The 13,643-nt window shown below is 40.8% G+C and overlaps 1 protein-coding gene across 1 annotated transcript in view; it reads right to left on the bottom strand.

Annotated features, from left to right (window-relative positions):
• Positions 1 to 13,643, bottom strand: part of LOC135516279 (dedicator of cytokinesis protein 11-like) — a 104,807-nt gene that overhangs the window by 7,195 nt on the left and 83,969 nt on the right. The window contains 6 exon segments of the mRNA XM_064940447.1: positions 459 to 669; positions 912 to 1,058; positions 2,349 to 2,462; positions 6,290 to 6,412; positions 9,987 to 10,093; positions 11,031 to 11,088. Of these exon segments, the coding sequence (XP_064796519.1) occupies positions 459 to 669; positions 912 to 1,058; positions 2,349 to 2,462; positions 6,290 to 6,412; positions 9,987 to 10,093; positions 11,031 to 11,088 (760 nt within the window).

The raw sequence follows: 13,643 nt of genomic DNA, 5'->3' as shown, positions 1-13,643 counted from the left end.
GACGAAAGCCGTTACAGTTGTGTTATGAACTCAGTGGGTTTCTGAACTTCCAGTAATTCTCAAATAGTTTAGATGTTAGTGTCGCTCATCTAAGAAGAATTGAAACAAGCTGTGAGAGGTCGTATAAATGTTGTAAAGCAAACAAACTGGTTGAAATAAGGTTTTTGTAGGTGTGTTAATAATAGTTTTAAATAGGTTTTACTAGGTGGCTTCCACCCGGTTACGTAACCCTGCACCTTAAGGCTGCTGCCCCATGTTCATAGACAAATAACATTTTATTTGAAGAGGTTGTAAAGCTAACTAACTATTTGTAAGTTTTTTCTTTGTTGTAAAAGAGGTTAAGTCATTTTTAAGCTAATTGATTTTAACTATGTTGGTTGTAATGAAGTTGCAAAGCTAACTCATTCTTTAACATGGTTTTAAAGAGGTTGTAAAAAGAGGTTGTGAAGCTCACTGACTTGTGAGTACGCTCCTCCTCTTGCATTGCTCCTCCACCCCACCATGTTTCTTCCCCGTCAGCGTGTATGGTGTTTCGAACACAAAGCGGTTGATGTTGTGGCACTTTTCAAAGTCTGTCTTCTTCTCTGGACAGTCCTTCTCGTCAAAGTAAGGCTTGACGAAGGTGACCTGGATGTAGGCGAACTTGGTGTCTAGGTCTTTGGGGTTGACCTGTTGGAGATAGGAGATTGGTATGGTTTGGCTTGTTAGATAGAACCGACAACTCCAATAAAGGAAGCAAACTATTTGTTTGTACTATTTACCCCTTTTAGGAACCTGTAGGTAGTGTCCCAAATGGCAGCCTATGCCCTATATAGTAGACTACTTTTGACCAGGGCCCATAGGACTCTGGTCAAAAGTAGTGTACAAAATAGGGAATATGGTGCCATTTGGGACACTATCATAGTTACTACCTTGTTGGAGTCTTGGATGATCTTGACGCTTTCCGTTCCAAACTTGTCCCCGTAGAGCCCTAGAAGGCGCTGAGAGATCTCTGATAGGCCTGTGAGTTTGGGCTCCTTGTACACATACTCCTTACCGTCCTCCTCCTCGAAGTAGCCCTGTCAACAACACAAAGTAGCCATTGGAGGCAGTGTGATGTTCATGCTGGCTATGTTGCATTACTAAGCAAGGAAAACAACAACAGCTGCAGCCTACTCAGGAGGAAAATATTCAGCCATTATTCAACTTGTCTCTCAAATGTGCAATAAATACAAATCAAATCAAATGTATTTATAAAGCCCTTCTTACATCAGCTGATGTCACAAAGTGATGTACAGAAACCCAGCCTAAAACCCCAAACAGCAAGCAATGCATTATATAACAAATGTATAATGCTGTGACTGATATTTCCTGGAATATGTTCTAATATAGCTTTACAGCTGTGCTTTTCTCAAAATGTATAATATATACATTTTTAACAATATCTTTATTGGCTTTTTTTTAATGTACTGTACAGCATCAGAAAACATTACAATTAAATTTGAATTCATAATTTTCTAACATCCATCTATTTGAAACAAGGTTGTCCTTTTTGTGCAACTGTAAAGTAACTGAGACACTCATTGGGCCTTAGGACTCTCCAAACAACTCAAAATACAAAACATCACATATAGACTCAGATACACATCATCCCTTATATATCTGAAGAGAGAAGTGAAACTAAGCCTTACAGGTGTTTTTTTTTCTTCTCGCCGTATAAGCCCTGCCACAACCAACCTCCTCAGAGGCCACTAGCCTCTAAGGGATTAGTGTAATTCCACCTCCATCTAATCTCCATCTGTCAGGTAGGGAAGTTACCAAGAGAGAACACCACATTTTAGGGTTCACAGGCACTGGATATGGACTGATATCAGATATGGTTAAAAGATGACCACAGATACCTCAATGATGCTACCAACAACATGACAGACCAGCACAATTGTTGTTATTTCTTCAGTAATTGATAGAAAGAGTTTATTTTCTCCCCCCACAAAATAGAAGAGAGACAGGAAGATAACACCTAGAAATATACAACAAAAACGCATGGTCTCTTTTTACTGTGACGAGTTCCCCAAGTAAAGGGCACTCCATCCCTGACAGAGAAGAACCATTGGTTGAGCCATCATACTAAACAATTATTATTTTATAATCCGATGTCCATACTGGCATACCGGTTAATGCCCAATCCATTGTTTACTTAGAAGTGGTATGATAGTGTGGATGTCGGAAAGGAGCCAACAACTACAGTTCATCCCCAATGTCTCTCTGTCTAAACCAGAATAAGTGTGTTTCACAGCTATAAAAAGAGAATGGAAGGAAAACACAAGGTGAACTTGTGTCTTTCATCTTTTGTCCACATGCCGACCCACCTGCCCGTAGAAGGCCACTCTGAAGTAGGTCCCCAGTAGTCTCCGGCCTGTATGCATCACCTCCATGATCTTATTGTAGGCTCTGTGCAGCGTGTCATACAGACGGCTCAGTTTCTGAAGGAAACATACACAAAACTGGGTATTAGTGTGTGTTGTGTTTGGGAGTATTTACTCATTAGTGTGCCCGTCATTGTTGAGTGTATGTATGTGTGTGCGTGTATGGTTGAAAAGTTACCAGTAATCTACTTAAGTTACTGGAATCTTCTGTAATTAACATAAAATATATATTGTAACTTTGGTCATTTATACCTGAATAACTTTTAAAACATTTATTCATATATCGTTTTTTGTGTGTTTTTTTTCATATTGTCCATGAGTTTCTAGTAGATAGACCATATGGTTCAAGAAAAATAAAAAGAAGCATTAATCAACAATGGCATTATTTTAAATTAACTCTGCAACTATTGAGTTTTCTTCACAACTGCCACCAGTTTGGCGCTGAAACATTGACAATAAATACATTTGGACATATTAAATAAATAAATAAGGATTTAAGAAAAATTTAAATATATTTCCCTGATATTAAACACGGATATTAAACACCAAAGGTATTCACTAAGTTGATGGTTTATATTTAGGATAATATTTTACAGCTTTGTCATTCTATTTTTTATTATTTAATATACACTGAATAATAATATAAACACAACATATAAAGTGTTGGTCCCATACTGTCACGTTCTGACATTAGTTATTTTATTATGTCTTTGTTTTAGTATGGTCAGGGCGTGAGTTGGGTGGGTTGTCTATGTTCCTTTTTCTATGTTTTGGGATTTCTGTGTTTGGCCTGGTATGGTTCTCAATCAGAGGCAGCGGTTTATCGTTGTCCCTGATTGAGTATCATATTTAGGTAGCCTGGTTTCACTTTTGAGTTGTGGGTGTGGGTGTTAGTGTTTGTACCACATGGGACTGTTTCGTTTGTTTCACTTTGTTATTTTGTATGTTATAGTGTTCAGTTTGTCTTATTAAAAATGGACAATTACCACGCTGCAAATTGGTCCGATCTCTCTAACTCCTCATCAGAGGAAGACGACGAACGTTACACATATTTCTTGAGCTGAAATAAAAGATCCCTGAAATTTTCCATATACACAAAATCCTTATTTCTCTCAAATTTTGTGCTCAAATTTGATTACATCCCTGTTAGTGAGCATTTCTCATTTGTTTTGAGGGAGTGTGCAATTGGCATGCTGACTGCAGGAATGTCCACCAGAGCTGTTGCCAGATAATTTAATGTTAATTCCTCCAACGTCGTTTTAGAGAATTTGGCCGCACGTCCAACCGGCCTCACAACCACAGACCCTGCCCGTGTATGGCGTCGTGTGGGCGAGTGGTTTGCTGATATCAACATTGTGAACAGAGTGCCCCATAGTGGTGGTGGGGATATGGTATGGGCAGGCATAAGCTACGGACAATGAACACAAAGACATATTTGCAGGGGTGGAAAAAGTACCCAAATGTCATACTTGAGTAAAACTGAGATACCTTAATAGAAAATGACTTAAGTAAAAGTCATTTAGAAAAATACTACTTGAGTAAAAGTTTTCAATTATTTGGTTTTAAATATACTTAAGTATCAAAAGTAAATGTAATTGCGAAGATATTCTTAAGTATCAAAAGTAAAAGTATAAATTATTTCAAATTCCTTATATTAAGCAAACCAGACGGCAACATTTTCTTGTTTTTTAAATTTACGGATAGCCAGAGGCACACTTCAACACTCAGACATCATTTACAAATGAAGCATGTGTGTTAAGTGAGTCTGCCAGATCAGAGGCAGGTAGGGATGACCAGGGATGTACTCTTCATTAGTGTGTGAATTAGACCATTTTCCTGTCCTGCTAAGCATTCAAAATGTAACGAGTACTTTTGGGTGACAGGGAAAATGTATGGAGTAAAAAGTACATAATTGTCTTTAGGAATGTAGTGAAGTAAAAGTAGGCAAAAATATAAATAGTAAAGTTACCCTAAAAAACTACTTAAATAGTACTTTCATGCATTTTCACTTAAGTACTTTGCACCATTGCATATTTGTATTCCCAGTCATGTGAAATCCATAGATTAGGGCCTGATTAATTATTTAATTATTTAATTATTTTCTTTGACTGATTTCCTAATAGCATGTTGCTAGAGATGGCTAGAGATGATCTGAATTTTTTATTTAACCTTTATTTTACTAGGCAAGTCAGTTAAGAACAAATTCTTATTTACAATGACAGCCTAGGAACAGTGGGTTAACTGCCTTGTTCAGGGGCAGAACGACAGATTTTTATCTTGTCGGCTCGGGGATTTGATCTAGCAAACCTTTCAATTACTGGCCCAAAACTAACCACTAGGCTACCTGAAGTACCCAAAACGGTCAATAAATGTCTTAAAATAGACTACATAAAATCCTTGAAAGATACCAATATTTGTGTAGTTTACTGGTAAACTTTGAAAGTTTACAGCAATGTTCCATCAAATTCTTTACAGCACTGAGCAAATGTCAGGTCTGCTGAGTGCAAACTTGAATGTCGCGTTTAATGTGAATACTGAGGCTGTACCAACGTTTTATGCTCGTAGGAACCAATCACTCACCTATTACTGACTGCAAATGATCTTTAACAGGGCTAATAACTCACCAACTAGCAAAGGACATGAACAAAATGTGCACACGTGTCTACATGCAGCTCTTGCTTTGATCTCAAAACAAGCACATCTACTCAGGACCACTGCTGTAAACACAGTCCAGTTCAAAGTAAATGGCACAGATCCATATATGGCAATGATCTATTTGAACTATAGGCCTTCTGCAGCTCTGAATGGTTATGGCACACCGGTCTGTGTAGAGTACGGGCTTAGTCATGCCAATAGAATCCTACTTCGATGCGTTTTGCCTACAACAAAAGTTTGTTTTGTTATGTTGCATTGAAAGTGGCTAATATCACATTGATTGCCACAGTAAAGGGAAACATTGATAGTGTTAACTTACAGGGAAAACTCCTCTCTCCCTGGGCTGATATTTCTTCTGCACTCTGTGCAGCAATCCCGGGGAGCTGCGCTGTCCACGCAATCGCGCAGCTTAGAGGAAACATTGGTTTCCAGTAATGTACCCTCCCTTTGCAAACCTGTGTGTGTGTGTATGAGTGCGTATGAGTGTGTGTGATATTTTCGGGAACTACTACACTACATGACATGTACAGTAAATCAGCAGGAGGCTTATGTACCACCCTACTAAAACAAATGACGTGTCTCACTCCTCAGAGTGAGAGAGAGAACAGAAATCGGCCAAAGGAATGTGCCACTGGCAACAGACACAACACAGAGTCAGAATTCTAAATGGCACCCTATTCACTATTTAGTGCACTACTTTTGACCAGGGCCTATAGAGACTTTTTAGTGCAATACTTTTTTAAAAAGCCAGAGCCAAAGAGAAGACCGTCCTAGCATGAGAAGATGGCGAGTGGAACATGATTAGGGTAAACTTCTCATGGACAGTATTTTAGTTTGAGGACTTATTCCATAAACTGACTGGCTGAGCTTATTTATGCTGTATAAACCCAAGGGACAGAGTAGTGGAAAGCTTTACAGAGACAAACAGGAAGTAGTCAATATTGTCTGTGCCCTTCAATGTAATTGTCTCAATCTGACAAAATAATCCTTATTGTGGGATTCACAAAGTAGCCCTTTTCCCACGGACAACTGCATTCAATCACAGAATGGTTTTGGGTATTTTAAAAACTACTACTACTACTACTACTAATTCAGCCAGATAGACCCCTCACACAGCTGCTTCCAGTTTATAAAGACACTGCGTAAACATTGTTCTTGATTCAATTTACATTTCTGTCTTGTTTATGTGTGTATGGTTGTGTGTGTGTGTGTGTTTGTTTGGCTCGTACCTGGAACTCGTGGCGTTTCTCGTAGACAGGGATAATGAGCTTGGCGATGTGTGTAATCAGCTCGTATCTCTCTGCTTTCCACAGCCCCTCTACACACAGCTCTAGACGCTCCACTAAGACCTCCTTTAGGGCAGACCAGGAAACAGTCAGTGAAAACAGCCAGGGCCCAGCCAACATCAATAGGCATCAGCGGATTACAAGCTAGAGCCTGCTATATTGGTGTACAGTGCCTTCAGAAAGACTTATGTTGTTGTTGTATTACAGCCTGAATTCAAAATAAATTATATCAAAAATTCTAACACATCTAAACACAATACCACATCATGACAAAGTGAAAACATGTTTTTAGAAATTTTAGCAAATTTATTGAATATTAAATACAGAAATATCTCATTTACATAAGTATTCACACCCTTGAGTCAATACATGTTAGAATCACTAATAGCAGCGATTACAGTTGTGAGTATTTCTGGGAAAATCTCTAAGAGCTTTGCACACCTGGATTGTATAATATTTTCACATTATTCTTTAAAAAATTCTTCAAGCTCTGTCAAGTTGATCATTGCTAGACATTTTCAAGCCTTTCCATTGATTTTCAAGCCGATTTAAGTCAAAACTGTAACTAGGCCACTCAGGAACATTCAATGCCGTCTTGGTAAGCAACTCCAGTGTATATTTGGCCTCGTGTTTTAGGATATTGTCTGCTGAATGGTGAATTTGTCTCCCAGTGTCTGTTGGAAAGCAGACTGAACCAGGTTTTCCTGTGCTTAGCCCTATTTCGTTTATTTTTATCCTTCAAAACTCCTTAGCTCTTGTCGATGACATGCATACCCATAACACGATGCAGCCACCACCATGCTTGAAAATATGAAGAGTGGTACTCAGTGATGTGTTGTGTTGGATTTGCTCCAAACATAACACTTTGTATTCAGGACATACACTGCTCAAAAAAATAAAGGGAACACTAAAATAACACATCCTAGATCTGAATGAATGAAATATTCTTATTAAATACTTTTTTCTTTACATAGTTGAATGTGCTGACAACAAAATCACACAAAAATTATCAATGGAAATCAAATGTATCAACCCATGGAGGTCTGGATTTGGAGTCACACTCAAAATTAAAGTGGAAAACCACACTACAGGCTGATCCAAAGTTGATGTAATGTCCTTAAAACAAGTCAAAATGAGGCTCAGTAGTGTGTGTGGCCTCCACGTGCCTGTATGACCTCCCTACAACACCTGGGCATGCTCCTGATGAGGTGGCAGATGGTCTCCTGAGGGATCTCCTCCCAGACCTGGACTAAAGCATCCACCAACTCTTGGACAGTCTGTGGTGCAACGTGGCGTTGGTGGATGGAGCGAGACATGATGTCCCAGATGTGCTCAATTGGATTCAGGTCTGGGGAATGGGCGGGCCAGTCCATAGCATCAATGCCTTCCTCTTGCAGGAACTGCTGACACACTCCAGCCACATGAGGTCTAGCATTGTCTAGCATTAGGAGGAACTCAGGGCCAACCGCACCAGCATATGGTCTCACAAGGGGTCTGAGGATCTCATCTCGGTACCTAATGGCAGTCAGGCTACCTCTGGCGAGCACATGGAGGGCTGTGCGGCCCCCCAAAGAAATGCCACCCCACACCATGACTGACGCACCGCCAAACCGGTCATGGTGGAGGATGTTGCAGGCAGCAGAACGTTCTCCACGGCGTCTCCAGACTGTCACATGTGCTCAGTGTGAACCTGCTTTCATCTGTGAAGAGCACAGGGCGCCAGTGGCGAATTTGCCAATCTTTGGTGTTCTCTGGCAAATGCCAAACGTCCTGCACGGTGTTGGGCTGTAAGCACAACCCCCACCTGTGGATGTCGGACCCTCATACCACCCAGTCTGTTTCTGACCGTTTGAGCAGACACATGCACATTTGTGGCCTGCAGGAGGTCATTTTGCAGGGCTCTGGCAGTGCTCCTCCTGCTCCTCCTTGCACAAAGGCGGAGGTAGCGGTCCTGCTGCTGGGTTGTTGCCCTCCTACGGCCTCCTCCACGTCTCCTGATGTACTGGCCTGTCTCCTGGTAGCGCCTCCATGCTCTGGACACTACGCTAACAGACACAGCAAACCTTCTTGCCACAGCTCGCATTGATGTGCCATCCTGGATGAGCTGCACTACCTGAGCCACTTGTGTGGGTTGTAGACTTCGTCTCATGCTACCACTAGAGTGAAAGCACCGCCAGCATTCAAAAGTGACCAAAACATCAGCCAGGAAGCATAGGAACTGAGAAGTGGTCTGTGGTTATCACCTGCAGAACCACTCCTTTATTGGGAGTGTCTTGCTAATTGCCTATAATTTCCACCTGTTGTCTATTCCATTTGCACAACAGCATGTGAAATTCATTGTTAATCAGTGTTGCTTCCTAAGTGGACAGTTTGATTTCACAGAAGTGTGATTGACTTGGAGTTACATTGTGTTGTTTAAGTGTTCCCTTTATTTTTTTGAGCAGTGTATTTTGCTCAGTTTTCTCCTATCACAGCCATTAAACTCTGTAACTGTTTTAAGGTCACCATTGGCCACATAGTGCAATCCCTGAGCGGTTTCTTTCCTCTCCAGCAAGTGAGTTAGGAAGGACACCTGTATCTTTGTAGTGAATGGGTGTTTTGATACACCATCCAAAGTGTAATTAATGCTCAAAGGGATTTTCAATGTCTGCTTTTTTTGTTACCCATCTACCAATAGGTGCCCTTCTTTGCGAGGCATAAAACCTTCCTGTTTTTTGGGGTTGAATCTGTGTTTGAAAATTGCTGCCTGACTTAGGGACCTTACAGATAATTGTATGTGTGGGGTATAGAGATGAGGTAGTCATTAAAAAAAATCATGTTAAACACTATTATTGCACAGAGTGAGTCCATGCAACTTATGTGACTTGTTAAGCACATTTTTACTCCTGAATGTATTTAGGCTTGCCATAACAAAGGGGTTGAATACTTACTGACTGAAAACATTTCACCTTTTCATATCTTATTAATTTGTAAACATTTAAAAAATATATAATTCCACTCTGACATTATGGGGTATTTTGTGTGTAGGCCAGTGATACAACATCTCAATTTAATAAAAATGACCATAGGAGTTGGCAAGATAGCACAAACAGATCTGGGACCAGATCAGGAGATAGTCAGGCCAAGTCAAAATCAACAGCTGTTATAATATAAAAGAACTATCAACAATGAACCAGAGATTAATCAAAATGCTATATCAACCACCAGAGCCTTCTATTTACAGCCAAAGTTAGAGTCAGCGATATGACGTCGATGCACAAAGTAAACAGCATGAAAGTTACTGTCCGCAACATCTAAGAGCGTTGGACCAGAGGCTAATCTTCTCCTCTGTTCTGATCCCATGGCTACCATGCTGTTAGAGCGTGAAACGAAACAGTGTGCATGCACAGATACTGTGTGTGACTGTGAGAGCAAAGTCTTGCATCTTGCGCATTATCTGTGGAGCTGCTCGCGCAACGTCATTTTGCTGACTCTACCGTTAACTATGTGGTTATAACAGTATGAAGATATGATTGTCATTATATCACCACAATTGCACACACACACACACACACACACACACACACACACACACACACACACACACACACACACACACACACACACACACACACACACACACACACACACACACACACACCTCTGTGTAGTAGACATCCTGCATTCCTGTATCTTCCTTCATGGCGGCCTCCTCTTCGATGTTCAGAGTGATTCTCTTGAAGGCTGCCAGGCCACTGGGGAACATCTCTGAAAGAAAAACAACAATAACAATAGCAACAAAAGACAGACCTCCAGTCCCTATATTTTACGTAATTATTTTACCCAATATTGGGTGTAGGATGGGAGTAGACTGCACTTCAGCCAACAAGAGACGAGGCCCAGCACATTATTTAGGAGAGGCATTCTCAGACTGTGTTGCTGCTCCAAGTGACGTGAGTTATTAGCCCAGATATAGCTAATTTCTAGTCAGCAATGAAGGAGTGGTCGCTTCCTACAAGAACACAAAATGTGTACAATTTTAGCCATCTTTGAAAAGTGAGTCAAGTAAAGAGCTGTTTTATGTCATAAAGGGGCAGTGTTATATTTTGAGACAGGCTTGAATGAGCTAAGTAGTCAATAAGCAGAGTGTAGCATATTTGTCAGATTCTCTGTAATAATGATATGGCAATAAAAATAAATTGTATTTTGTAAAGTGGTTTCTTGCATCAAACAACAACATTTTCAGTCACCTTGTCTGAAGGACAAGTGGATAAACAGGTTGTCAAGGCCTGCATCTTTTTATTTCTTTATGTCTCATGGAATGTCGGCCTACATTGAACATGCGGTTGACGAGAAGTTGCACAGAATATTCACAACTTTCAAGTTCGGGCACCAGCGGACCTGAAATATGCTCAGTGCGGAAACAAATTAGAGGGAACATTGGGGACAGGGTTGTTAAGTACAAAGTCTCCTGGCTGGACAAAATGAAGATCTTATAATAGGCTAAAACAGGTGTCACGCTTTAGTCCATTGTGGACAGAATGCCAACATGCTGGTGTTAAAACTTTTAAATACATAAGTAATACCTCTAATAATAATGTAAAAAGACAATGTAAAGTGACAATAATGTAACAACACTGTAAAGTGTTACACAAGTGGAGCGAAACGACTTGCGTAAATGGGAGGTGGGGAAAGACAGTCTTACTTTTCCTGTTGAGGTATTCTGCCACCAGTGCAGCAACATGGATGTAACACATAGCAGCCTGTGGAGACACACCAAACAGTGGTTAGGGTTGGTAAGCCTTCAACTAACACATGCAAAACCCTAGAGTGCAACGTTACCCACACCCACATGTGAACACAAGAGAATGCAAACACACACAACCTGTTTCATAATGTGTTGAGTCATCGGGAAGGAGGAAGACTTGGCCTTAACCATGAACCTGCCTGACAACAGAGGCTTTTTGTCACGTTCTGACCTTAGTTCTTTTGCTATGTCTTTGTTTTAGTATGGTCAGGGCGCGAGTTGGTTGGGTTGTCTGTGTTCATTTTTCCATGTTGTGTTTTGAGTTTGGCCTAGTATGGTTCTCAATCAGAGGCAGGTGTCGTTAGTTGTCTCTGATTGAGAATCATACTTAGGTAGCCCTTTTCCACCTTAGTTTCGTGGGTGTTTATTTCCTGTTTAGTGTTTTTTGTCTTTCACCTTTACGGGACTTTTCGTTTGTTGTTTATTGTTTTTGTTCAGTATTTCTTATTAAAACAAGATGAACACTTACCACGCTGCACCTTGGTCCTCCTCTCTTTCTCCCAATGACGAACGTTACACTTTTAGACAAAGTTCACTGTCTGGCTACAGTGGTTCTAAACCCAGAGGTTTTTAAAACAAGTTCACTGTCTGGCTACAGCGGTTCTAAAACCCAGAGGTTTATAGACCAAATTCACTGTCTGGCTACAGAGGTTCTAAACCCAGAGGTGTATATACCAAATTCACTGTCTGGCTACAACGGTTCTAAACCCAGAGGTTTATAGACCAAGTTCACTGTCTGGCTACAGAGGTTCTAAACCCAGAGGTTTATAGACCAAATTCACTGTCTGGCTACAGCGGTTCTAAACCCAGAGGTTTATAAACCAAATTCACTGTCTGGCTACAGCGGTTCTAAACCCAGAGGTGTATATACCAAATTCACTGTCTGGCTACAGTGGTTCTAAACCCAGAGGTGTATATACCAAATTCACTGTCTGGCTATAGCGGTTCTAAACCCAGAGGTGTATATACCAAATTCACTGTCTGGCTACAGAGGTTCTAAACCCAGAGGTGTATATACCAAATTCACTGTCTGGCTACAGCGGTTCTAAACCCAGAGGTTTATAGACCAAATTCACTGTCTGGCTACAGCGGTTCTAAACCCAGAGGTGTATATACCAAATTCACTGTATGGGTACAGCGGTTCTAAACCCAGAGGTGTATATACCAAATTCACTGTCTGGCTATAGTGGTTCTAAACCCAGAGGTGTATATACCAAATTCACTGTCTGGCTACAGTGGTTCTAAACCCAGAGGTGTATAAACCAAATTCACTGTCTGGCTACAGCGGTTCTAAACCCAGAGGTGTATATACCAAATTCACTGTTTGGCTACAGCGGTTCTAAACCCAGAGGTTTATAGACCAAATTCACTGTCTGGCTACAGAGGTTCTAAACCCAGAGGTGTATATACCAAATTCACTGTCTGGCTACAGCGGTTCTAAACCCAGAGGTTTATAGACCAAATTCACTGTCTGGCTACAGCGGTTCTAAACCCAGAGGTGTATATACCAAATTCACTGTCTGGCTACAGTGGTTCTAAACCCAGAGGTGTATAGACCAAATTCACTGTCTGGCTACAGCGGTTCTAAACCCAGAGGTTTATAGACCAAGTTCACTGTCTGGCTACAGTGGTTCTAAACCCAGAGGTGTATATACCAAATTCACTGTCTGGCTACAGTGGTTCTAAACCCAGAGGTGTATATACCAAATTCACTGTCTGGCTACAGTGGTTCTAAACCCAGAGGTGTATAGACCAAATTCACTGTTTGGCTACAGCGGTTCTAAACCCAGAGGTTTATAGACCAAGTTCACTGTCTGGCTACAGTGGCTCTAAACCCAGAGGTGTATATACCAAATTCACTGTCTGGCTACAGTGGTTCTAAACCCAGAGGTGTATATACCAAATTCACTGTCTGGCTACAGTGGTTCTAAACCCAAAGGTTTATAGACCAAATTCACTGTCTGGCTACAACGGTTCTAAACCCAGAGGTGTATATACCAAATTCACTGTCTGGCTACAGCGGTTCTAAAACAAGAGGTTTATAGACCAAGTTCACTGTCTGGCTACAGTGGTTCTAAACCCAGAGGTTTATAGACCAAGTTCACTGTCTGGCTACAGAGGTTCTAAACCCAGAGGTGTATATACCAAATTCACTGTCTGGCTACAGCGGTTCTAAACCCAGAGGTGTATATACCAAATTCACTGTCTGGCTACAGCGGTTCTAAACCCAAAGGTTTATAGACCAAATTCACTGTCTGGCTACAGCGGTTCTAAACCCAGAGGTTTATAGACCAAATTCACTGTCTGGCTACAGCGGTTCTAAACCCAGAGGTTTATAGACCAAGTTCCAGAAAACCATTACCTTCCTAGACTCTGACAAACACTTGGCAGAATTCCTGGATACTCCAACACCCCCTCTGTGCATTTAAAAAAATATTTTTACATTTTTTTAAAAATACCTTTGCCAAAACGCAGGTATTTTTCATCCTATAGCTTGTTCTCCATCTTTTT

This window comes from Oncorhynchus masou, chromosome 27 (genome assembly GCF_036934945.1).
Source record: "Oncorhynchus masou masou isolate Uvic2021 chromosome 27, UVic_Omas_1.1, whole genome shotgun sequence".
In the NCBI taxonomy this organism is placed as follows: domain Eukaryota; kingdom Metazoa; phylum Chordata; class Actinopteri; order Salmoniformes; family Salmonidae; genus Oncorhynchus; species Oncorhynchus masou.
The sequence above is the reverse complement of the archived record's forward strand: the minus strand, read 5'-3'. Positions and strand labels throughout refer to the sequence as shown.